Source organism: Leishmania martiniquensis, chromosome 30, assembly GCF_017916325.1.
Source record: "Leishmania martiniquensis isolate LSCM1 chromosome 30, whole genome shotgun sequence".
NCBI classification, from domain to species: domain Eukaryota; phylum Euglenozoa; class Kinetoplastea; order Trypanosomatida; family Trypanosomatidae; genus Leishmania; species Leishmania martiniquensis.
The window spans coordinates 483,602-507,946 of NC_090165.1; the positions used below are offsets into that span (position 1 = coordinate 483,602).

Below are 24,345 nucleotides of genomic sequence, written 5' to 3' on the forward strand. Positions count from 1 at the left end.
GAGTGTGCCTATAGCTCCTGGCGGTGGACGGGGGGAGGGGACGCTGCGAACGGTTGCGACTCGGATGCGGCGACGACTCGGATTCTGCGTGGGCGCGCCCTGGATGCTCTTCCGATGGAAGGGGGCTGTAGTGAGTGATGGCGAGAAAGCAAAGTAAGGGGGTGGGGGACCCGGAAGAGCGTGACTTTGGGCGGCGGCGCAGTGCTCTCTTCTCCTCCACAGCCCCCGCTCTGTCTCGTGTCCTCGGCTGCCCCTCTTGTCGATGCCGGGCCTAAAACATGGTGGCCGCGCCTTTTTTGTCCTCGGCTGCTCCGTGCCGCATCGACGCCCCCCAGCATTTGTTTTCATTGTGCTCTCCTTCGTGCTGCCCCCCTCCACCCGGCGCAGACCTTCCCTCGCTTCCTTCTCCCTCACACCTCGCCGCGGCCTCTCCCTGGTGCTCTTATCACGTTGGAAGGGCTTCTATTGCTTTTGCTTCCCTTACCTCGTTGTTCTTGTTTCGCCATGAGCTCCTTCCTCCCCCTCCCGAGCCTCTGTCCCTGCCGCCAGGACGATGGCGTTCATCTCTTGTTGGCCTTCGAGTGCGTATGCGTGCCTATTTCTCCTTTCCGCTGATACAGCGATCGCCGCCGCTGTCTCTGGCTTCGCCACGCGCCGTGCTGATCCCTCCCGCTCCGCAAATGACGTCTCTCTCTTTCTCGCATTCTCGTCTGTGCCTGTGTACTTTACGCCCCTGCTGACGTCAGTCGCCCCGCCGCGGCTCCGGGGTCCAGCACCCGCTCTGTGGAGAGGCTGAGAGCTTGCGGCCTGCCCTCGGGTACAGCTGCAGGGCCGTGGGTATGTGTGTGCGAGTCTGGGCTGGCATTGCGCGGAAGAGACGCGTGGCTACGATGGCGTGTGCTGCAGGTCACTGCGGGTCGTCGGCACGACTCGATCAATAGGCGCGGCCACTTACTGTTTCCCTGACTTTGCTGCGCCGCGCCAGCGCTGGGCGCATTGCTGTACCCTAGCCCGCGCTGTAGGGTGTGGGACTGCAAGGCGGTGGCGGGCCCGGCTTCTCGGTGAGTCCTCGATACAAGTCTGCACTATGCCAGAGACGCATTTCGCCCGCACAGGCCTGTGTGGCAGCTGACCTCCCCCGCACAGGGGCTACCGCGCGCCGGTGTGGCGAGGAAAGCGAAGCGCTGCGGTGGCGATTCCCCGTTTGCCCAACAGGACTTGCAGAGGTGTATGCCCTCGCGCAATGTGTGAAGTCGGGGCAGTGACGGCCTGGCTTTGCCGCGGTGACGGTACCAGGAGGCTGCGCTTTGCACCCGGCTACACACCCGAGTATGGCCTGGCAGCATGAGAGGGTCTTGATGAGAAACCAAGCGGCATCGCGTCCAGGCCTCAGACTACTGGGATGGACGCTGGCTCGCGCCACCGGGTTTGTGACTCGAGAGGACGACCCGCCCAGGCTTGGGCCCATTCTACGCGGCTGGCTCGATGAGGAATACTTGACGTGTGCAAGCGATAGAGGCGCCTAGGCACGGCACAGCGCCGACGGTGCCACAGAGGCGTCGCCGCACGCCGCCACGGCGCTGAGCGACTGCTGCGGGACCATCTGGCTTCTGACCGCGCTGCTCCACCGCAGGCGCCCTGAGGCTGCTCCCCTTTCCCCCCACGCACACGCACAGCAGCCCAGCGCCAGCGATGCGCCGATGCGGGGACAGTGCTTGTGGACTACGCTCGCGCGTACGCTCCGGCAGATCATGGCGCTAACATGCCTGCGCTGAAGAGGTTCGGCGCATGCCCGCACCTTGCCCGCACCTTGCCCGCTGGGCCATGTGTCTGTGAGACGACCGTCATGCCTGCGTCTGCTTCCGCACGAAGTCGAAGCTGGCCAAGCGTGCATGTGGAGCTCCGTAAGCGTCGCCCCTGGGCCCTATTCTCCTCATCGTTGTGACGGACCTGCTGTGTGCGGAGCTCGACAAGACGCCCGGGCTGCACCACGCCGTCATGGTTGGTGACCTTGCACTCCGCGCGTGCACACTCCACTCATGCGCAGCGGCCACGCATGCCTCAAGGAAGCACTCCCTGGCGGGGCTGCAGGCGGACTCTCTGTACAGAGGAGGGCGAGTGCCACGGACGCTGGCGCCTCCGCTCTCGAAGGGAAGCCTGTGCACGGCCGGCCAGGACGACCCGGGTGTGGCGGTGGCGCAGCCGGGGTAGGGGAACCGCGTGCGCGTGCGCCAAATGGCTGGCCTGCTCGCGGGAGAGGTGGGCGGCGGGTGCAGTGATGCTCTCTCTCTCTTGCACCTCTGACGAGGTTGAGAACTATATACACGTCTGACGGCCGTTACCGCCCAGCAGTCGATAATCACAAGCGGTCGCAGGTGCGCCTCGTCGCTTCGATCTCCGGCTGATACGAACTGAGTTGCACATGAGTTTCGGAAATGCAACGCAGACAACGCCACGGGCAACAGCAAACGTCGCTTAAGGGGCGCCATCAGCATGGTGGGGGGTGAAGGGCAACGGCGCGAGGGGGGGAAGGGGACTCCCCTTGGGGTTTGGCAGATGCCTATCCCCTTCTCCCCCCTGCTGCATGGGCACTGCTGCACACAGCCCGGCGCGCTACTGTCCTGGCTCTCGTCTGCTGTGCCAGCCACATAACGAGGCTGTGGCGAATCGGAGCAGAGGTGGGGGTAGAGCGGCGACCGTCGTTTCCCTTCCCCAACGCTTCTGCAGGTGAAAGTGGGCGCCTGCTGTGCCCCCTCTTTCCGCGCAGTAGGGCGGGCGAGTGGGCGTGTGCTCAGCAACGGGCCGGCCTCCCCCTCTCCCTCCTACACGAGCACACAGGCACGCGCATGCATGCGCAGGCCCGTTTGGATAGCGCACGGCTGGCTGTCTCCCGCCTCCCGTCTTGGACACCCTCCCCGCCGCTTCCATGCACTCCTTCATGTCTCTCTTCCCCTTTCTTCCCTCCCGCTGCCTCCAAACGCCATTCTACGCAGCTGACGCGCATTGATCCTCTTTGCTCCTCTCCTCGCAGAAAGAAAACCGCCCGCTCTCGTCTCTCACCCTTTGTCTCGCTTTGGCGCCCTCTCTCCACCCCCCACACCGCCTTCCCTGCCTCTTCCGATTGTGCCTCCCTCTCGCGTGTGCATCTGCGGCTGCAGTACCCTTGCAGCGCCCGTGGCTCTCTCCTGGCCTTGCGTCTTCCTCTCTGCCATTGTCTCTCTGTGCGCGGCTCATTCTGGTGTCCCCCTCTCTTCGTGTATCTCCATCTCTCTCCTGCATTTATCTTGCCCACATCCCACCCCGCTCCCCATCCGCGAAGCCGCCACGCGCAACACGTGTGCCTGCCGCCTCGCCCTTCATTTTGTCGATCCTTTCTCGCTCTCGCTCTCTTTGCTTTCTTTGTATTACCGCTGACCCATTTGACACTCTTCCCTTTGAGGCTCTGCCTGTTCCTGGCGACTCTGCGCACAGTGCCGCGCTCGCATATACCTCTGTACACACATTGACATACAGAGGTGTACACACATATCCGCTGCGGTGGGTGCAGTCTCTGTTGTTCCGGTTCTCGTGCACGCAGCCTCCTGCAACGCAACGCAACCATGCAAGCGCAGCCTCCAAGCAAGGGCCCTGGCAATGACGGTAACGCGTACAAGCCGCCGTACAAGCAGCAGCCGATGCCCGGACCGGCCGTCAACCCTAACATGGGCGACCCTGCACGGCAAAGACAAAGCGGGTTGTGGCACTATTCCCTCTGTGTGTGCTGCGAAGATATGGACTCGTGCTGCGAGGCGTGCTACTGCTTGCCCTGCCAGGTGAGCCGGCAGTGCAATATGTTGCATCACAATGTCCCTCAGATAGATTATGCGTACTGCCTGCTGATGACCTTCTGCGACCTGTACATATTTTTCTTGGGCGTGACGTGCGTCTTTGTCAGCGAGACGCGTCGTCTGGCGCGCGAGCGGTACGGCATTGCCGGCACTACGTGCGAGGATTGCTGCATCAGCTACTGGTGTCGCACCTGCTCTACTCAGCAGGTGCTGCTGGAGATGACTGTGATGAACGACTTCCCAGGCGCCACATGCTACGACGCTGCTCCCCAGCCGAATCGCAGCGAGATGGTCTAAGAGTGTGCCTATAGCTCCTGGCGGTGGACGGGGGGAGGGGACGCTGCGAACGGTTGCGACTCGGATGCGGCGACGACTCGGATTCTGCGTGGGCGCGCCCTGGATGCTCTTCCGATGGAAGGGGGCTGTAGTGAGTGATGGCGAGAAAGCAAAGTAAGGGGGTGGGGGACCCGGAAGAGCGTGACTTTGGGCGGCGGCGCAGTGCTCTCTTCTCCTCCACAGCCCCCGCTCTGTCTCGTGTCCTCGGCTGCCCCTCTTGTCGATGCCGGGCCTAAAACATGGTGGCCGCGCCTTTTTGTCCTCGGCTGCTCCGTGCCGCATCGACGCCCCCAGCATTTGTTTTCATTGTGCTCTCCTTCGTGCTGCCCCCCTCCACCCGGCGCAGACCTTCCCTCGCTTCCTTCTCCCTCACACCTCGCCGCGGCCTCTCCCTGGTGCTCTTATCACGTTGGAAGGGCTTCTATTGCTTTTGCTTCCCTTACCTCGTTGTTCTTGTTTCGCCATGAGCTCCTTCCTCCCCTCCCGAGCCTCTGTCCCTGCCGCCAGGACGATGGCGTTCATCTCTTGTTGGCCTTCGAGTGCGTATGCGTGCCTATTTCTCCTTTCCGCTGATACAGCGATCGCCGCCGCTGTCTCTGGCTTCGCCACGCGCCGTGCTGATCCCTCCCGCTCCGCAAATGACGTCTCTCTCTTTCTCGCATTCTCGTCTGTGCCTGTGTACTTTACGCCCCTGCTGACGTCAGTCGCCCCGCCGCGGCTCCGGGGTCCAGCACCCGCTCTGTGGAGAGGCTGAGAGCTTGCGGCCTGCCCTCGGGTACAGCTGCAGGGCCGTGGGTATGTGTGTGCGAGTCTGGGCTGGCATTGCGCGGAAGAGACGCGTGGCTACGATGGCGTGTGCTGCAGGTCACTGCGGGTCGTCGGCACGACTCGATCAATAGGCGCGGCCACTTACTGTTTCCCTGACTTTGCTGCGCCGCGCCAGCGCTGGGCGCATTGCTGTACCCTAGCCCGCGCTGTAGGGTGTGGGACTGCAAGGCGGTGGCGGGCCCGGCTTCTCGGTGAGTCCTCGATACAAGTCTGCACTATGCCAGAGACGCATTTCGCCCGCACAGGCCTGTGTGGCAGCTGACCTCCCCCGCACAGGGGCTACCGCGCGCCGGTGTGGCGAGGAAAGCGAAGCGCTGCGGTGGCGATTCCCCGTTTGCCCAACAGGACTTGCAGAGGTGTATGCCCTCGCGCAATGTGTGAAGTCGGGGCAGTGACGGCCTGGCTTTGCCGCGGTGACGGTACCAGGAGGCTGCGCTTTGCACCCGGCTACACACCCGAGTATGGCCTGGCAGCATGAGAGGGTCTTGATGAGAAACCAAGCGGCATCGCGTCCAGGCCTCAGACTACTGGGATGGACGCTGGCTCGCGCCACCGGGTTTGTGACTCGAGAGGACGACCCGCCCAGGCTTGGGCCCATTCTACGCGGCTGGCTCGATGAGGAATACTTGACGTGTGCAAGCGATAGAGGCGCCTAGGCACGGCACAGCGCCGACGGTGCCACAGAGGCGTCGCCGCACGCCGCCACGGCGCTGAGCGACTGCTGCGGGACCATCTGGCTTCTGACCGCGCTGCTCCACCGCAGGCGCCCTGAGGCTGCTCCCCTTTCCCCCCACGCACACGCACAGCAGCCCAGCGCCAGCGATGCGCCGATGCGGGGACAGTGCTTGTGGACTACGCTCGCGCGTACGCTCCGGCAGATCATGGCGCTAACATGCCTGCGCTGAAGAGGTTCGGCGCATGCCCGCACCTTGCCCGCACCTTGCCCGCTGGGCCATGTGTCTGTGAGACGACCGTCATGCCTGCGTCTGCTTCCGCACGAAGTCGAAGCTGGCCAAGCGTGCATGTGGAGCTCCGTAAGCGTCGCCCCTGGGCCCTATTCTCCTCATCGTTGTGACGGACCTGCTGTGTGCGGAGCTCGACAAGACGCCCGGGCTGCACCACGCCGTCATGGTTGGTGACCTTGCACTCCGCGCGTGCACACTCCACTCATGCGCAGCGGCCACGCATGCCTCAAGGAAGCACTCCCTGGCGGGGCTGCAGGCGGACTCTCTGTACAGAGGAGGGCGAGTGCCACGGACGCTGGCGCCTCCGCTCTCGAAGGGAAGCCTGTGCACGGCCGGCCAGGACGACCCGGGTGTGGCGGTGGCGCAGCCGGGGTAGGGGAACCGCGTGCGCGTGCGCCAAATGGCTGGCCTGCTCGCGGGAGAGGTGGGCGGCGGGTGCAGTGATGCTCTCTCTCTCTTGCACCTCTGACGAGGTTGAGAACTATATACACGTCTGACGGCCGTTACCGCCCAGCAGTCGATAATCACAAGCGGTCGCAGGTGCGCCTCGTCGCTTCGATCTCCGGCTGATACGAACTGAGTTGCACATGAGTTTCGGAAATGCAACGCAGACAACGCCACGGGCAACAGCAAACGTCGCTTAAGGGGCGCCATCAGCATGGTGGGGGTGAAGGGCAACGGCGCGAGGGGGGAAGGGGACTCCCTTGGGGTTTGGCAGATGCCTATCCCCTTCTCCCCCTGCTGCATGGGCACTGCTGCACACAGCCCGGCGCGCTACTGTCCTGGCTCTCGTCTGCTGTGCCAGCCACATAACGAGGCTGTGGCGAATCGGAGCAGAGGTGGGGGTAGAGCGGCGACCGTCGTTTCCCTTCCCCAACGCTTCTGCAGGTGAAAGTGGGCGCCTGCTGTGCCCCTCTTTCCGCGCAGTAGGGCGGGCGAGTGGGCGTGTGCTCAGCAACGGGCCGGCCTCCCCCTCTCCCTCCTACACGAGCACACAGGCACGCGCATGCATGCGCAGGCCCGTTTGGATAGCGCACGGCTGGCTGTCTCCCGCCTCCCGTCTTGGACACCCTCCCCGCCGCTTCCATGCACTCCTTCATGTCTCTCTTCCCCTTTCTTCCCTCCCGCTGCCTCCAAACGCCATTCTACGCAGCTGACGCGCATTGATCCTCTTTGCTCCTCTCCTCGCAGAAAGAAAACCGCCCGCTCTCGTCTCTCACCCTTTGTCTCGCTTTGGCGCCCTCTCTCCACCCCCCACACCGCCTTCCCTGCCTCTTCCGATTGTGCCTCCCTCTCGCGTGTGCATCTGCGGCTGCAGTACCCTTGCAGCGCCCGTGGCTCTCTCCTGGCCTTGCGTCTTCCTCTCTGCCATTGTCTCTCTGTGCGCGGCTCATTCTGGTGTCCCCCTCTCTTCGTGTATCTCCATCTCTCTCCTGCATTTATCTTGCCCACATCCCACCCCGCTCCCCATCCGCGAAGCCGCCACGCGCAACACGTGTGCCTGCCGCCTCGCCCTTCATTTTGTCGATCCTTTCTCGCTCTCGCTCTCTTTGCTTTCTTTGTATTACCGCTGACCCATTTGACACTCTTCCCTTTGAGGCTCTGCCTGTTCCTGGCGACTCTGCGCACAGTGCCGCGCTCGCATATACCTCTGTACACACATTGACATACAGAGGTGTACACACATATCCGCTGCGGTGGGTGCAGTCTCTGTTGTTCCGGTTCTCGTGCACGCAGCCTCCTGCAACGCAACGCAACCATGCAAGCGCAGCCTCCAAGCAAGGGCCCTGGCAATGACGGTAACGCGTACAAGCCGCCGTACAAGCAGCAGCCGATGCCCGGACCGGCCGTCAACCCTAACATGGGCGACCCTGCACGGCAAAGACAAAGCGGGTTGTGGCACTATTCCCTCTGTGTGTGCTGCGAAGATATGGACTCGTGCTGCGAGGCGTGCTACTGCTTGCCCTGCCAGGTGAGCCGGCAGTGCAATATGTTGCATCACAATGTCCCTCAGATAGATTATGCGTACTGCCTGCTGATGACCTTCTGCGACCTGTACATATTTTTCTTGGGCGTGACGTGCGTCTTTGTCAGCGAGACGCGTCGTCTGGCGCGCGAGCGGTACGGCATTGCCGGCACTACGTGCGAGGATTGCTGCATCAGCTACTGGTGTCGCACCTGCTCTACTCAGCAGGTGCTGCTGGAGATGACTGTGATGAACGACTTCCCAGGCGCCACATGCTACGACGCTGCTCCCCAGCCGAATCGCAGCGAGATGGTCTAAGAGTGTGCCTATAGCTCCTGGCGGTGGACGGGGGGAGGGGACGCTGCGAACGGTTGCGACTCGGATGCGGCGACGACTCGGATTCTGCGTGGGCGCGCCCTGGATGCTCTTCCGATGGAAGGGGCTGTAGTGAGTGATGGCGAGAAAGCAAAGTAAGGGGGTGGGGGACCCGGAAGAGCGTGACTTTGGGCGGCGGCGCAGTGCTCTCTTCTCCTCCACAGCCCCCGCTCTGTCTCGTGTCCTCGGCTGCCCCTCTTGTCGATGCCGGGCCTAAAACATGGTGGCCGCGCCTTTTTTGTCCTCGGCTGCTCCGTGCCGCATCGACGCCCCCCAGCATTTGTTTTCATTGTGCTCTCCTTCGTGCTGCCCCCCTCCACCCGGCGCAGACCTTCCCTCGCTTCCTTCTCCCTCACACCTCGCCGCGGCCTCTCCCTGGTGCTCTTATCACGTTGGAAGGGCTTCTATTGCTTTTGCTTCCCTTACCTCGTTGTTCTTGTTTCGCCATGAGCTCCTTCCTCCCCTCCCGAGCCTCTGTCCCTGCCGCCAGGACGATGGCGTTCATCTCTTGTTGGCCTTCGAGTGCGTATGCGTGCCTATTTCTCCTTTCCGCTGATACAGCGATCGCCGCCGCTGTCTCTGGCTTCGCCACGCGCCGTGCTGATCCCTCCCGCTCCGCAAATGACGTCTCTCTCTTTCTCGCATTCTCGTCTGTGCCTGTGTACTTTACGCCCCTGCTGACGTCAGTCGCCCCGCCGCGGCTCCGGGGTCCAGCACCCGCTCTGTGGAGAGGCTGAGAGCTTGCGGCCTGCCCTCGGGTACAGCTGCAGGGCCGTGGGTATGTGTGTGCGAGTCTGGGCTGGCATTGCGCGGAAGAGACGCGTGGCTACGATGGCGTGTGCTGCAGGTCACTGCGGGTCGTCGGCACGACTCGATCAATAGGCGCGGCCACTTACTGTTTCCCTGACTTTGCTGCGCCGCGCCAGCGCTGGGCGCATTGCTGTACCCTAGCCCGCGCTGTAGGGTGTGGGACTGCAAGGCGGTGGCGGGCCCGGCTTCTCGGTGAGTCCTCGATACAAGTCTGCACTATGCCAGAGACGCATTTCGCCCGCACAGGCCTGTGTGGCAGCTGACCTCCCCCGCACAGGGGCTACCGCGCGCCGGTGTGGCGAGGAAAGCGAAGCGCTGCGGTGGCGATTCCCCGTTTGCCCAACAGGACTTGCAGAGGTGTATGCCCTCGCGCAATGTGTGAAGTCGGGGCAGTGACGGCCTGGCTTTGCCGCGGTGACGGTACCAGGAGGCTGCGCTTTGCACCCGGCTACACACCCGAGTATGGCCTGGCAGCATGAGAGGGTCTTGATGAGAAACCAAGCGGCATCGCGTCCAGGCCTCAGACTACTGGGATGGACGCTGGCTCGCGCCACCGGGTTTGTGACTCGAGAGGACGACCCGCCCAGGCTTGGGCCCATTCTACGCGGCTGGCTCGATGAGGAATACTTGACGTGTGCAAGCGATAGAGGCGCCTAGGCACGGCACAGCGCCGACGGTGCCACAGAGGCGTCGCCGCACGCCGCCACGGCGCTGAGCGACTGCTGCGGGACCATCTGGCTTCTGACCGCGCTGCTCCACCGCAGGCGCCCTGAGGCTGCTCCCCTTTCCCCCCACGCACACGCACAGCAGCCCAGCGCCAGCGATGCGCCGATGCGGGGACAGTGCTTGTGGACTACGCTCGCGCGTACGCTCCGGCAGATCATGGCGCTAACATGCCTGCGCTGAAGAGGTTCGGCGCATGCCCGCACCTTGCCCGCACCTTGCCCGCTGGGCCATGTGTCTGTGAGACGACCGTCATGCCTGCGTCTGCTTCCGCACGAAGTCGAAGCTGGCCAAGCGTGCATGTGGAGCTCCGTAAGCGTCGCCCCTGGGCCCTATTCTCCTCATCGTTGTGACGGACCTGCTGTGTGCGGAGCTCGACAAGACGCCCGGGCTGCACCACGCCGTCATGGTTGGTGACCTTGCACTCCGCGCGTGCACACTCCACTCATGCGCAGCGGCCACGCATGCCTCAAGGAAGCACTCCCTGGCGGGGCTGCAGGCGGACTCTCTGTACAGAGGAGGGCGAGTGCCACGGACGCTGGCGCCTCCGCTCTCGAAGGGAAGCCTGTGCACGGCCGGCCAGGACGACCCGGGTGTGGCGGTGGCGCAGCCGGGGTAGGGGAACCGCGTGCGCGTGCGCCAAATGGCTGGCCTGCTCGCGGGAGAGGTGGGCGGCGGGTGCAGTGATGGGTCGCAAGGCGCTCATTCTTGACGACTGCACTTACTGTTATCGGAGCAGTTTTGATGTATTCTATATGGCGAGCTTTAGGGTTGTTCTTGCGTGTTTGAGAATCTTGCAGGACTTGTGCGGAGGAGAGGGGGTGGTGATGTAACGTTTGACACGTGCGTGAGGCCGCATTCTAGTGGGCAGATGGGCGCGTCAGCGTCTGGTTCTATGCAAGAAGGATGGGAGGTGAAGGGGGGGAAGAGGCGAAGGAGGCCGTCGTCGTCGTGAGGTATAGATAATTTGTCGTTCTGTGTGTATGTATATACATATTAAATGTATTTTTTTCTTTCGCTTGTCAACGGAAAATGCATCATTTCCGTGTGCTCTTTTTGTCTGTGCTGAGAGGCGTCGCCTCCTCTTTCCCCTTTTTTCTCTTTTAGATTTGTATGTGTTCATCATCAAGCTTGTCTTTTCTATAACTGATCAATGGCATTCTGTGGCTGTGCGTGCCTGAATGTGTGTGTATGTGTGCTCCAACGTCTCGCTTCATCTCTCTGTGTGTATACGGATGAGTATAAATATAAATGCATATATGTGAGTATCAAAGTCTAGGAATAGGGGCATGGGCTTATAGGGGTGCGCTCGGGCCATGGATACGGCTTCGCATAGGTTTGTGTACATCCTAGCTGCGGTCCTCCCTCACCCCTTTTTTTTTCTTGGCTCACCTCGAGGGAAGACGGTGCTGGGGCCGGCGAGCATGTGCCGAGAAATGGGCTCGACGAAACCGCTCCAATGAACAACAAGAAGCAAACGAACAAACATCCCCGCCAAAAAAGGAGTCATTCAAAGAAATCGAAACCGTTATGATGGTGTTTTTTTTACGTTTCTTCCCTTGAAATAATGCGTGTTGCTGTGCGGAGCTCTTTTTTTTCTTTCGATCTTTCATTCGCATCGATTCTCATGGTAGTCTCTTCAGCTTTCTCTTTTTCTCTCTCTGAATGTGTGTGTGTGTGTGTGCACATGCGCACGCTCACGGGTGTGCGCATGTGCACACATCTTCGTGGATTCGTATCCGAATGGGCACCATTCTCCTTGTCGTCGTTCTTTTTCAGTTATGGACCCTGTCGTCAGAAAAAGCGAAGGCGTCGAACCTGAGGCAGTCTGCATCCACCAATGAGGGAGGGGCGCTGATATGCAAAAGAAGAAAAGGCATGTGCAGCCATTTGAATCTGTGAGGCGCTAAAGAAAGGGAAAGGTGAGGCGGTTGCTTTGGTAAGCATGTCCCCCCCTCTTCACGTTTCTACAGAAAGATGCACACAGGTACGCCGTAGCAGACAAGATGCTCTCCTTGTGCTCTCTCATTTCTACCCCGCGCCCTGTTGGTGTAGCCGCTTATCCGAATCGCAACGTATGCATCGCCTGCGGCGAGGCATCGTACCAGGGGCGGGCGATGAGGGTGGTGGAGCGCGTTGGGCAGGTGGTGTTGCATGGAACTTCGCTCTGCCGTCCTCACTATTTGGCTGCCTTCGTACACCACACTCATTGCTACAGAGTTTTTCTTTATTTGCATACATGGCCCGCTAACTACGGCCCCTTCTTCTGTGCACGCTTTCGTACGGCGCCGATGCAAATAGCCTGGAGGGGGGTGGGAGTGGCGGCACGGCAGGGCGGCGGATCTCTTCATGTGTAGTCAGAAGTATGGAAAGATATTTCGCCGAACCGTGCTCGTTTCTTTCGTCTCTGAGCTCGAGCAGACGCGAACTGCCTGAATCGCGTGCCTAGCTGCTGGCCTCAGGCGCTAGGCTTCGACATCCAGCGAAGCTACGCTACACAGGTTGCGGCACGCGACGCCAAACGCTGCCTGACAAAAAAAAACAGCCTACCCCGAGCAGCAAGGGGGGCCGAAATCGCGAAGCGACTGGGGTGGAGACCCCCGGTCAGTACCACACGGGTAGGAATGCCTCTACACGGGATGCGCGCAGCAGCGGGTGAGGGGGAGCGGCTTGATGTGCTGCGTGCTACTCTACTGAGGTTGCCGTGCGCGTACGCCTCCGCTCTCGAAGGGAAGCCTGTGCACGGCCGGCCAGGACGACCCGGGTGTGGCGGTGGCGCAGCCGGGGTAGGGGAACCGCGTGCGCGTGCGCCAAATGGCTGGCCTGCTCGCGGGAGAGGTGGGCGGCGGGTGCAGTGATGCTCTCTCTCTCTTGCACCTCTGACGAGGTTGAGAACTATATACACGTCTGACGGCCGTTACCGCCCAGCAGTCGATAATCACAAGCGGTTGCAGAGCAGGCGGCTCCTCTGGCTGTCCATCTGTGAGGCTTTCATGAGCGTGGCCCCACACTCTCTTGCTGGCTGCCAAGCGAGTGTGGCAACGAAGAGAGCTGATTCTGTAGGCTGGAAGATGCTCGAACTCCTTTTCATGTGGTCCTCGAGGTGGACGTCTGCGGTGGGTCATGGGTAGAGAGCGCTTGCTTTTTTGGCTAAATCACGTGTGTGTGCGGTGCTCGACGTGGGCAAGGAGAAAAAAGAAGCGCTCTTCAAAGAGGCTCGTGGGCAGAGTGACGATCAATTCCCTGTTGGGGCTGGGGTTGGGGTGGGAGACCTCTCGGTGCTGTGCTGTTTTCACATTTCGAAATCAAAAGGGGCAGAAGGCTCGCGGCGTGGCCGTCTTCTACCGTGTGTGTGTGTGTGGGGGGGGAGGCAGCTTCGCTGCTCACTGCCTCTCTTCACGTGCACGTCGTCTTAGCATGCCACCCTTATTCCTTGCTCGCTTGCATCCCCCTTCTGAATATATGTGTACTTGCTGTCGGCCGACTCTCTTCGATCGCACCGTCAACGCGGATGACGGGCGCTATTGGTGGCGAGCCTCGCCGCTGAGTTTTTATGCAAGCGTTTTTCTTTTTTTTCTTGGGGGGGCGGGGAAGGGGTACGAAGTTGCCTTCATTTTCAGTCCTTCTCGTTTTTCTGCACTGAGAGAGGGCTTCAGCTCCGCTTCTTCACTCTTCCCTAAACACCACATCCTCGAAGTACAGATCGTCGCCGGGAGTGTGCACCTTCAGAGGGTCTATTCGCAGGCCCCACTCTCCCTCCTCCTCTTCCAAACGCGCGCAAGCGCATACAGAGGCATATCGACGCTGCCGTTTGGACACAGGAGTGGGGGGAAGAGAATAGGGTGTGCGTGCTCACCTGATGACGTTGCTGACTGTGAGCGGGTGGAAACGGGCAAAAACGGTGAAGTCAACGCAGGCAAGGCCGTTTCTGTCGGTTCTCGTAACCACTGCGGATCTCTATTTTTGTTGTTGCGGTGGTGGTCGTTCGCATCGACGAAGGCAAGCGCCAAAACGTCTCTTCAGCCTTTGAGACTTCGATTCCTGCCCGCCATCCTGCCCTTTCTATCCACGCATTCACATATATGTCTATGTTTGCGTGTGCATGCGTATACGGGGGCACATGCGGTAAAGATGCGCCGTCTCATCTTTACTCCATGGTGCTACAGGCCAGCCACTTCCTGGAGGGCTTGTAGCCACCCTTCACATCCCTTGTTTGCACAAGTTGAGGGTAAAGCGGGTTACATACCGGGGGGAGGACAGCATAAAGGCAGCACCCACGACTCGATCGCTACCAACCGCGGTGGCGAGACAGATCATCTATCGCGTACCGCGAGCCAACAGCGCAGCGGCAGCTCCGAAAGGCGACCATTGTTGCCGCACCCAGCGATGCCATGCAACATTGGCAGAACGCCCTTTCCGTATCTCCTCCAGCGCATCATCGAAGACAAGATGAATGAAGTGTATCACAAGCGATTGGCGGCGTTACAGTTCCTCTGCGACGTGGCTGCGCCGGACTCCACGACTCCCCGTCACGGCAGCACTGCTGAGGAGGCTGCGGCTCGCGAACGGAAGATGTCCACCGCCTTACTTGAGGCTTCGAGACGGACGACGTTTGCCTTGCTGAAGCAAAAGAGAAACCTGCCGATCACGATTTGCTTGCAGCGCCCAGAGGGGCACGTCTGCGTCCCCATGGTGGTGGGTGAGACTTACTTGTTTCTCCGCTCTCATGGGATGGACGCCGCGGCCTGGTGGGCACGCTACTACGCTGCGTTTATCGAGCCAAGTATAGCAAGGCGCCCTGGTGGAGACAATGCGGTTGCAGGGACGACGACCGATGGCAGGTGTGCTGGCAGAGGGACAGCAGCCCCGATGACCACCGGCTGTTTCGACCCCAGCACCGCGTCAAAAGGCCGATTGCTGCCGCCTCCCTTTTACTGGAAGCTCGATTGGAACCGCGGGGGCTCGAGTGCAGTGCATGCGCCCCCTTTGCACAGCGCCGGGTTATTCGCACTGCCACAGCCGTTGTTCGAAGAACCTCTGGTGGTGTGGGGGCGCCCACCAGGGGCGCAACCCAATGCGTTGGGCCGAGGCGGCGACGGTGTGTCGGCCTTGACGGGTGCCTTCGCGAACCCGCCACCCAGGCAGCTTGTTTGGATCCCTTCGCATCTCATCTTCCATCTTCCTTTCTTCCCAATTCCGTATCCGTCGCACGGCGCCAAAGGTGACCGGTGGCAGGCACAGGGCTCTGAGGCGCCCTGCTGCGATGATGCGGGATTGCCACTGATAGCACACGACGCTAACAGCTGGGTGGATGAATGGAATGAAGGCGTGCTGGATCAACGCGATGGAGATGATCCGACGGAGGCGAACTGCTTGCTCTCCAGAGAGGATACCAGTGCTCCTTTAGCTGGGTCTTTGTCACGACATCACATCCCGACACCGCGTCGGTCTTTCCACGCGCGACAAGATGAGCTCATGGAAGCGCAGTGGGGACATCTGTTCTTTGATAGCCTTCACGGGGCTAGCAATACGGGCAATAGACGCCTCCCGCAATCCGCGCTGACCCCCTCATGCTGCGATCCAGGAACTGCGTTACATGACGGGACCACTGTGCATCCATCCTCCAGGCACTCTCAGCGGCTGCGGGAATCGTTGACTTTTGCGTTGGACCTCGTCGACTCCACTGCCTCGTCGCCAGGCACCGCCACCACTAGTGCGCTTACCGCCGCCGCCACTGCGGAGCCACCACCACCGCAGCGCTCGTGGCAGCTCCGGCATGGCCACTGGAGGGGTCTCAGCACGTTCTGGGCAGCAAAGATCGACCCTGCGGACTCCCTCGCTATGGATTACTCCTTTCCTTTTCAAGCATATCCGTTGCTGCGGTATTGCGCCCTTCAAGCGCACACGGGACATGCCGAAGAGGTGACGTGCGAGCCGCACCGGCGCTCGTATTCACCGCCGGGCGAAAAGACTCTTCTTGAGCGGGATCCCATTTCAAAAACGCTGGTGCGCTCCTTTGGGGGGCAGTGTGACACTGCACAGCACTGCCCGCACATAACCGCGCGGTCTCCTGCGCTCGTTGGGGACGGTGGGGCGGGCCCTCAGCGTCGGAGGACGTCAGGAGCTACACCCGGCGATGCTCACCGCAGCAGAAGCCTTGAGGGGGCAAGGCAGGCTTCCATTGGATTTCAAGTTCAAGCACACACCTGCAAAAGCGAGATGGCGGTATTCTTTGGTGTGAAATACATCAGTGTCGAGGCGACGGCGCTGTCGTGTCTCTTTGATTCGACCACCTGCGAGCAGCACGCGGTGCCGCTGAGCGTGACAGGGGACGTTTTGATTAGTGGACTGCGGCCCACGCGCTACCGGCAACAGCATACGTGCCTACGTGCTGGGCAGCGGCGCGTGCCCACGGCTGAAAGCGATTGCAGCGGTCTCAGTCCGGCACAGCATCGGGCTGCTGCTCCACAAAAAAGTACACGACCGCTGTTTTACGAGGCTGCCATGCGGAAGCTCATGGAGGCTGAGGCGGTAGTCGCGGCTCCAGAAAACTCGCCAGACCGCCTCCAGGCAACCGGTGAAGGTGAAGGTAGGCTGGAGCCCACCTCGGATGCCGCTCCGTGGCTGGAGCGGCTACGTGAGATTTGGGGCGAGTGGAATGGCAGTGAGTGCAAGGTAAAGGCGTCGAAGATGGAACGCGTCACGAGGATGCGCGCAGCCAACCGTCCTGTCAACTTCCTCTTTCGGTCTCCCTACTGGGTGGAGGTGACGGGGCTGTACGAGCGGTGGGGTGTGCGTGTCGCCCCCAAGGCGGTGCCGCTCCGCATCGGTGGGGTGCCGTATGTGAACGCAGAGCAGACAACAGACGCATCACGCTTCACGCCGAGCACGTGTGTGCCTCACCTCCAGCAAGAGGTCCTATTCAACACGGGCCTAGGAACTTGCACGTGGGCCGGTTCGCAGCGTCTCCTTGGCTGGTCTGTCCCCGCTGCTGCTCCTCGTTGTCGTCCTGGCGGTGTGTGTGCGTGGACGTACAGCACCCTCTGCGAGCGAGCGGCAGCTGTACAGGGTGTGTCTAATTTATGGATTGCCATGTCGGTTCTTGAGAGGTTCGGGTGGACACTTCGAGCTGTCCCTGCGCCACCGCGGCCCGAGATGAGTGCGGAACGCTGCTCGGTGGACCCTGCTGACGGCCCTGACGAAGTCCTTTGCGGTGCCCTGCCTCTGCTCGACGTCCGACCACTCCACCTCCAAGACTCGTTGCGCCATGAGCTTGAAGGTGAGCTCTTGCACCGGCAACGCCAGCAGGACTGTGGCTCGCCCCGCGAGACACCATCGGTCGCAGACATTTCCTTGTTGAGGCTGTGCCGACACACAACACAGCTACACTGCTCGGTGGTACACTCGAGCTGCATTGTAGAAGAAGCGGAGCTCAAGTTTTTGGCAGGGTATTCACCTACTGTGCTTATTATGTGCGTTCCTGAGTTGAACCATGAGGACTGGGGCTTTGACGCTTGGAAAGCGGCAGAACAGAAGGCCATTGCTGCCGCGCGATCAGCAAGAGCACGATCAACCGGGCCGGAAGGAGGAGAGGATACGATGCGGTGCTCAACAGGGGCCCGCGTGGAAGGGCTGCGCTCCGCTTGCGACGGAGCCGAATGGGTAGGGGAGGAGGATGGTAGCGAGGCTTTTGAAGACGATGCGGCGCATGGCGCGCCGACAACGCGGAGGAGCGTGTCGGCGTTGCAGAAGCGTGCATGCCTCATGCACCTCTGCGCCCTGCGCCGGAAGCGGTATCTGTATTCGAAGTCCTGGAAGGGAGCCGCGCTCACGTTCCAGTCGAGGCTGGACCTCGCATATTTGGCCCTGCGCAAAGGGTACAGCGCTTCCAACGCCGCGAAGTGGGTCTCTCTGGACTTTCTGCGAGGCGCAACGCGCATTCGAGCTGCGCGAAGCAGCAAGGCAGTGCCGAAAGTGGATGCGCAGTGCGCAGACGAGACTCAACTCGCCCACCCGGTGCCCGCCGCTGGCTCCCCCACCGCGGCATCGTCTGCAGGGCGAAGCGCAGTACCTCTGCCGACGCGGCACGGCACCACAGGGATCGAGGTGGACGTGCTCGTCTATCCCAGCTTTAGCCTTTGTGTGAACAGTCCCTGTGCTGCTGATGATCGCGACATGAAAGGCGGACACCGTGTGGGCGGCAATAACGGTGACATCGTGGATGATTGCAGCGGTAGAGTGCAGTTGGTGAAGCTTGCGCTGATCAACTCGGAGGAGCTGGAATGGCCTGAATGGACCTCACGTTCCAGAGAGCAGTGGATTTGGAAAGCATTTTAAGACGGCTGGCGATATGGACATGACGCAGCGGGGGAGGGGGGTGGACAGAGGGAGGCAAAGATATTCGCCTCCCCCCGACACACGCACACATAAGGTGGCGTATGCGACAGGCAAAGCCCCGAAGGATTGTGAAGAAGAGTGAAAGAGGACACATTACGGGAGCCTTTCTCACCTGTCTCCCCCCTCTCTCTCTCTGAGACCGTCTCTGCAGCGTGGCTCCGCTTCCTCCAGGCATATCTTATCCAGCTCTCTGCCTCCTTTCATTGGTGGACCCGTTCGCGCGCGCTCTCCCCTCTCGTGGTGGCGCTGAGGAACCTGCGGGGATCGCTGATCTATGAAGCGTTTCATCGCTCTTCTCAACACGGCTTTTGCAGACTTGGGACGAGACGAATAGTTGAAGCAGCCGCATCTCTGTGTATGGACGCGTGTGTGTGTGTTTGCCTGAGGACGGTTGGCCAATACCCCTGTCGCCGTGCGTGGGGCTTTTTCTGTGTCCGTCGGCACGGATAAAGACTTTTCACCTTTGGCGCTTCGGTCATGGACGTGAGGTGCGCGTGCATTTTTTTTGTTTCCCTTTACATTTACTCTGCTGCCATTTGCTCCGCTGCTCTCATCCCCCTTTATGATCGAAAAAGCGAACGGGGACGCGATTTTTTTTCGTTCACATTTTTGCTTCTCTCGATGGCTTACCGTGGCCCCGTGGAGAGGCGCTTCCGGCCTCCCCTCCCCCCACTTCTCCCGTGCCCCCCCCCGCATCACCGCTTATGCACACGCAGACAAAGACACAGACAGTGGCACACCGCATTCCTCTTTTTTTTCTGCTTGCTTGTTTCGACGGCACGCGGGTTTAGTGGTGAGAGGCTTCAAAAAGAAAAGAAGAAGAGTGTACCGAAGGGTGACGGTGCGTATTCGGGGCTTGGGGTGTGTGTGTAGATGCAAATGGTGACATATCAATGCACAAAAGGCAGAAGAGGCGAGGAGGAGGAGGCGGGAAGGCGCTGCACCTCCGTTTCTTCTTTTTTACATATTTATTGCCATACCTTTCATCCCCCATTGCACGTGGAAAGAGACGAGGCGAATGTGAGAAGGTGTCCGTCCGCGCCTCCGTACATGTCTGCATACCCCCTGACTGTCGTACGAGCGTGCGAGAGAGGAATGTAAGTTTGAGGCTCTCATGCTTCTCCCCCCCCCCCCCACACACTCACATCCCGACCACTGTCTTCTCCTTATGGGGTGGGGCGCCTGTGTTTACTCGCTACTCAAAGCAACCGCACGTGTGCCCATTTCATTCCGGCTGCATACCCGGGGGCCCCTCTTAGCGTCCATCGCGGCGCTTCTCCATTGATACTGTTGCACGCCTATTACGCATGTCTCATTGATTGCCATGCCGATTTCTTCTCTCGCTTTGGTATCCCGACGCTGCTCCGTGTCTCGTCGAAACTGTGTGTGTGTGTGCCCCTTTCTCTCTGCAGGTGTGGCGGTACCCCTCTTGCGCGAGGAGCGGGGAGGGGAACGGGGCACACATCTTTCTCTGCGCGTTACCTGACGGGCTCCGCATTCTCACTCCATGCACGCTGGAAAGGAGAAGCCTGACATCTACCTCTGCGGATGCCGGTTCATTTCTGGTAGGGACGGCATCCAGCACGCACGGCATGGGACCGTCAGGGCGACTTAGTGGTGCGGGTGTCGACGTTGAGGACGTTGCGTCGATGTTTTGAATCTCTTTCTTTCATGCTTGGGAGGACGTCAGCCGCTCCTCCGCCTCCTCCTCCGCCTTGGACTATGGCCTTCAGTCATCCCCATTATGACTCGCCTCCCCCTTCCTCCCCTCCCGAGCATGCCTGCCGGCTGGGAGAGGTCTGCATAGAGGGCGGGTGGGAACTGCAGCCTGGTCGACATCATCAAATGGTATGCGCTGCGATACCGTTAGAATGAGCTGCAGAACTTCGTCTCACTCTGCTACCTGGACGACGCCCAGCGCGATCGCGGTATCCTTCACAGCAGATGGGAACGACAACGACCATGCAATAAAGCCCCCCTGAACTTGATCTTCAGTTTCTTCTGCTCCTCTCCCCTCTTTTCTTGATGGAACAGCAGCGCGGGAAGGGAAATACTCACTCGCACTACCCATACATTACTACTTCACCGCTGTCATTGCTGTTATACGAAACGATTTCACTCTCTGTGCCGCACACACACACACACACACGATAGTTGAGTACCACATAAAGCAAAGCTATCAGGTCCCTGACGCCGGCCTCGGTAGCGGTGCCACCTTGGCTTGCTTGGCAACCCTGTCGGCACTCCAGCGGCGTTCACAGAGCGTTTCGGCCTAGTCGGTACTGAAGACATCCACGCCGCCGCCCCTCCCCCCCACTTCACTCCACTTCACTCCACCCTTCTCCTGCACACGCCCGCCAGAGCAAAAGGGTAGAGAGAGAGAACGCCTGGCGGAGCAGCCACATACTGCGCGATACTGTGTAAACCAAGGGTATCTCGCCCCTTTCTCTACCGTGTGCGCACATCGACATGCCGGAGCAGCGCATTACCGTTGCAGTGCGCATTCGTCCGCCTATCGGGCATGAGCGCTACGAGCCTGTGTGCGCTCGCAAAGCCAACGATGACCAGACGATCACCATTAAGGCAGAAGAAACGTCCGCAAGCGTTGGCGGTACCACCGCTTTTCAGTTTGACTACGTCTTCGACGAGAACGATGACCAGGTCGCCGTGTACGAGGAGAGCGTGCAGGAGCTGGTTGATCACGCCCTGTCGGGCTTCAACGCCACCGTCTTCACGTACGGCCAGACGGGCTCCGGTAAGACATACACTATCTTGGGCAGCACATCGGCGGACGGCAAAGTCACGGATGAGTCCGGTGTCTTTATGCGCGTCTTCGACGACCTGCTTACATACAGGGAGTCCGTCAAAGGTCGAATCCACATTCTCATTACACTCTCCGCAATGGAGCTGTACGTTGAGGACGTGATGGACTTGCTGTTGAACAAGAAGAAGCTGAAACTGCGCGAGACGCCAGAGGAGACGATCACGGTGGGCATCAACACAGTGGAGGTGCACAGTATGATGGATGTTAAGCAAAACTTCGACGTTGCGAACTCCTTTCGTTCCGTGACGGCTACAAAGATGAATGACACCAGCTCGCGCAGTCATGCGCTTTTCTTCATCGACCTGTTCCAAATTCCAGTGGAGAAGTCGCCGCAGCCGCCGCAGCTATCGCAGCTTATTGACGAGACAGGTGCGTATCTGTCGAATGGTGTACCCGGCACGGTCAGGTCCCGCATCGCCCTGGTAGATCTTGCCGGCAGCGAGCGAGTGAAGCGCTCTGGCGTCAGTGGACAGGGCATGGTGGAGGCGCAGGCGATTAACAAGTCTCTGTCCACTCTCGGCACGGTCATTAACGCCATGTACGTGCAAAATTCACACATCCCGTTTCGCGAATCGAAGCTGACGAAGCTGCTGAAGCCGTGCTTTGTCGACACCACCTCGCGTCTGCTGCTGATTGGGCAGGTGGCGCCGCCGTCCAACAGCGCCTCCGAGTCGCTGGGGACACTCCGCTTCTGCGATCGAGTCAAAGGGCTGAAGGCGGGGCAGGTCATGGGCTTCAGCGACCCAGCCGCCGAGGAGGCCTTTCTTCGATCGCGCCGCGCCAACGAGGAGTTACTAGCCGAGATGCACATCCTCAACGCTGAGTACTACTACGAGGCGGTCAACGTGCGGCGCCTGGCAGCAATTAAAGGTGTGCCTGTGGACCAGGAGCAGCAGCGCGTCGTGGCGGAGCTGCAGGCTGGCGCAGCGGATATAGCGGCGCGCAAGGAGCGTGAGGCGCTCGAGAAGGCGGAGAGCGAAGCTAATGCGCAGCGCGACGCCGAGGTGGAGCGGTTCGTGCTGCACATGAACGCTCTCATAGAGGAGTACGAGCAGGTTGCGCACGCCACCAAGAAGGAGAAGAAGGCGCAGAAGAAGCTGCGAGAGGAGCAGGGGGCGACTCACGAGGCGCGGCTGCACGAAGCGAAAAAGGCCAAGAAGAGCCGGCTGAAAATGCAGGAGGCTATCGATGAGGCGCGTAAAAACGTCGAGGCCATGGAGCGGGAGATCGAGGCTCTTGAGAGGGAGATCGCAGCAAGGAAGGAAGCTGCAGCTGGTGGCCTAGACGACATCGACGGTGGCGTGGCATCTCAGAACAAGGCGACAGATGAGGCGGTGGAGGAGGCTACGCATAGCCTCGTGGAATCTTTCTACAATCACGCTGTGGAGCAGGGCCGCCTCTACTCGATGTTCGTGTCGCGTCTGGCGGACACGGCACGGGAGCGATCGCAGGTACGCCGGATGAAGCTGATGAGCTCCACTTTGGTGACGGAGGGTACGCTCCTGTACGACTTGATCGCCTTTCTCATTGACCGCGCGGTCGACATCTCGGAAGGCGACTTGCCGTTTGGAGCGAAGTGGGGCTGGTACGACGTTGACGGCCTTAGCCAGCGTCTCCTCTGCGCCGACGAGATGTACCCGCCCATGCTGCCATCGGCGTATGAGCAGCTTGATGCGGAGGCCGAGCCATGTGAGGAGGAGGCACACAGCATTACCTTCCTCAGCTCGGACGAGAGCGATGGCGCGCACTCGCACCACGCCGCTGAGTCTCGCCGCATCCGGCAGATCCGCGACACCGCCGCTGCCGCCAAAGCCGAGCAATGGCACGCCTTCTACTCGGGCGACGAACACGGGAGGAAGCCCGAGTCCTGCAGCGGGGGCGGCTCTGGTAAAGACAGCGATGGCGACAGGGAAAGCAGCAGCGCGTCGGTCCCCGCCGCACCGTCGCTAGCACGCCAGTCAAACTGGATAAATGGCGAGCTTCTCGGGGGGCCGCCGCCACCGGATGTGCCGCTGGCGGTAGCAGATGGAGCCAAAGATGCGCCGCCGTCAGCGGCCAAGGCGCCTCATCGCAGAAAGAAAAAGGGCGCTGCAGCTGCAGACGCAGACGAGGCCGCCGTCGCCTCCCCAAGGAACGGTACCGATGCTGCATCACCCGACGGCGCTGAGGCGGCCCTTGCGGCGCCGCTTCTGGAGGACAAGGCGGGTGAACACGACAGACCAAGTGGGGCGTCAGCCGCAAAGTCGGCTTCGTCAGGAGGCAGCTCTAGCGATGAGCTCGGTGAGGAATCGAGCGGTACGGAGTCCTCATCGTCGGCATCGGGGGGCGAGTCTGAGGACGAGTCGCGGGAGGCGGCGAGGGTGGATGGTAAGGGTGAGAGGCACAAGCGGAAAGCTGCTCGCAGGGCGAAAGGCTTCGATGGCGATGCGCTCCCGGTCGATGCGCCGAACCCATCCTATCAAGAAAAGGACTCCCGTGCGCTGATGAAGGTGTACGACTCACCAACTCTTGTGCAAGACCTTATTCGGTTCCTCCGCAGCGGCTCTCGCATGCTGAAGCACTGTCGTCGCGGCAAGCCACATCAGCGCATCTTTTGGGTCTCCACTCAGCGCGGCAAGAAGGAGCTCTTCTGGAAGGAGCCGGACTCGCGCAGCGCCGACTACTCGTGCATTCAGCTCTCCGACGTCAGCTTCATCCAGGTCGGATGCTTTGGCAAAGTGTTCTCCCGTCACCGAATTCCACCCAGCGACCCCGCCTTCTTCCGCGCCTTCACGATTGGGCTAAAGCATGGTGGGCGCACCGTGGACATCGTGGCAGAGACCCTGCCCGACTATGAGGCGTGGGTGGTCGGCCTCTCACACCTGGTCGGCATCGACCCCGTGTGGGGCGGCAAGATTGATCTCACAATGGAGCTTGGGACCGATCGGCTCACCTACCTCGAGTCGAGCGTGTGTGAAGCAAACTACATTCACCCCTTGCAGTATCTGGAGCTGAAGAAGCGCGTCCAGCACGTCGCGGCGCGTACAATGCAGGTGCTGACGGAGTGCGGCAACGACACTGTGCGTGCCCAGGCAATCCTCGGCGGCATCCATCCTCCTGCGGTGAACAGCAACTGTGCCGTGTACATGACGAAGGGTGAACTGCGATTTTTGATGGCCGACACCTTTGATATCCTTCGCATATCGAGGCTGTGGATGCTCTTCCAGCAGATAAACCTCGTCTACGACGACAACTTTGTTCCTGCTACCGCGTTCGGCATCACGCTGCGCGAATCTTGAGGCTGCACACGTACAC

At 60.6% G+C, this 24,345-nt stretch overlaps 4 protein-coding genes across 4 annotated transcripts; all 4 read left to right on the plus strand.

Annotated features, from left to right (window-relative positions):
- Positions 1 to 3,599: 3,599 nt before the first annotated feature.
- LSCM1_03765 (uncharacterized protein) lies at positions 3,600 to 4,124 on the plus strand (the record flags this gene model as incomplete). Its single annotated transcript, XM_067321298.1, has 1 exon — positions 3,600 to 4,124. The coding sequence occupies one exon, from the start codon at positions 3,600 to 3,602 to the stop codon at positions 4,122 to 4,124; it is 525 nt and encodes a 174-aa protein (XP_067176666.1).
- Positions 4,125 to 7,715: 3,591 nt separating this feature from the next.
- LSCM1_03766 (uncharacterized protein) lies at positions 7,716 to 8,240 on the plus strand (the record flags this gene model as incomplete). Its single annotated transcript, XM_067321299.1, has 1 exon — positions 7,716 to 8,240. One exon carries the CDS (start codon positions 7,716 to 7,718, stop codon positions 8,238 to 8,240), a length of 525 nt encoding a protein of 174 aa, XP_067176667.1.
- Positions 8,241 to 16,049: 7,809 nt separating this feature from the next.
- LSCM1_03767 (uncharacterized protein) lies at positions 16,050 to 18,167 on the plus strand (the record flags this gene model as incomplete). Its single annotated transcript, XM_067321300.1, has 1 exon — positions 16,050 to 18,167. The coding sequence occupies one exon, from the start codon at positions 16,050 to 16,052 to the stop codon at positions 18,165 to 18,167; it is 2,118 nt and encodes a 705-aa protein (XP_067176668.1).
- A 2,529-nt stretch (positions 18,168 to 20,696) lies between these two features.
- Positions 20,697 to 24,329, plus strand: LSCM1_03768 (uncharacterized protein; the record flags this gene model as incomplete). The annotated part of the gene is made up of 1 exon (XM_067321301.1): positions 20,697 to 24,329. The coding sequence occupies one exon, from the start codon at positions 20,697 to 20,699 to the stop codon at positions 24,327 to 24,329; it is 3,633 nt and encodes a 1,210-aa protein (XP_067176669.1).
- Between the last annotated feature and the right edge of the window lie 16 nt (positions 24,330 to 24,345).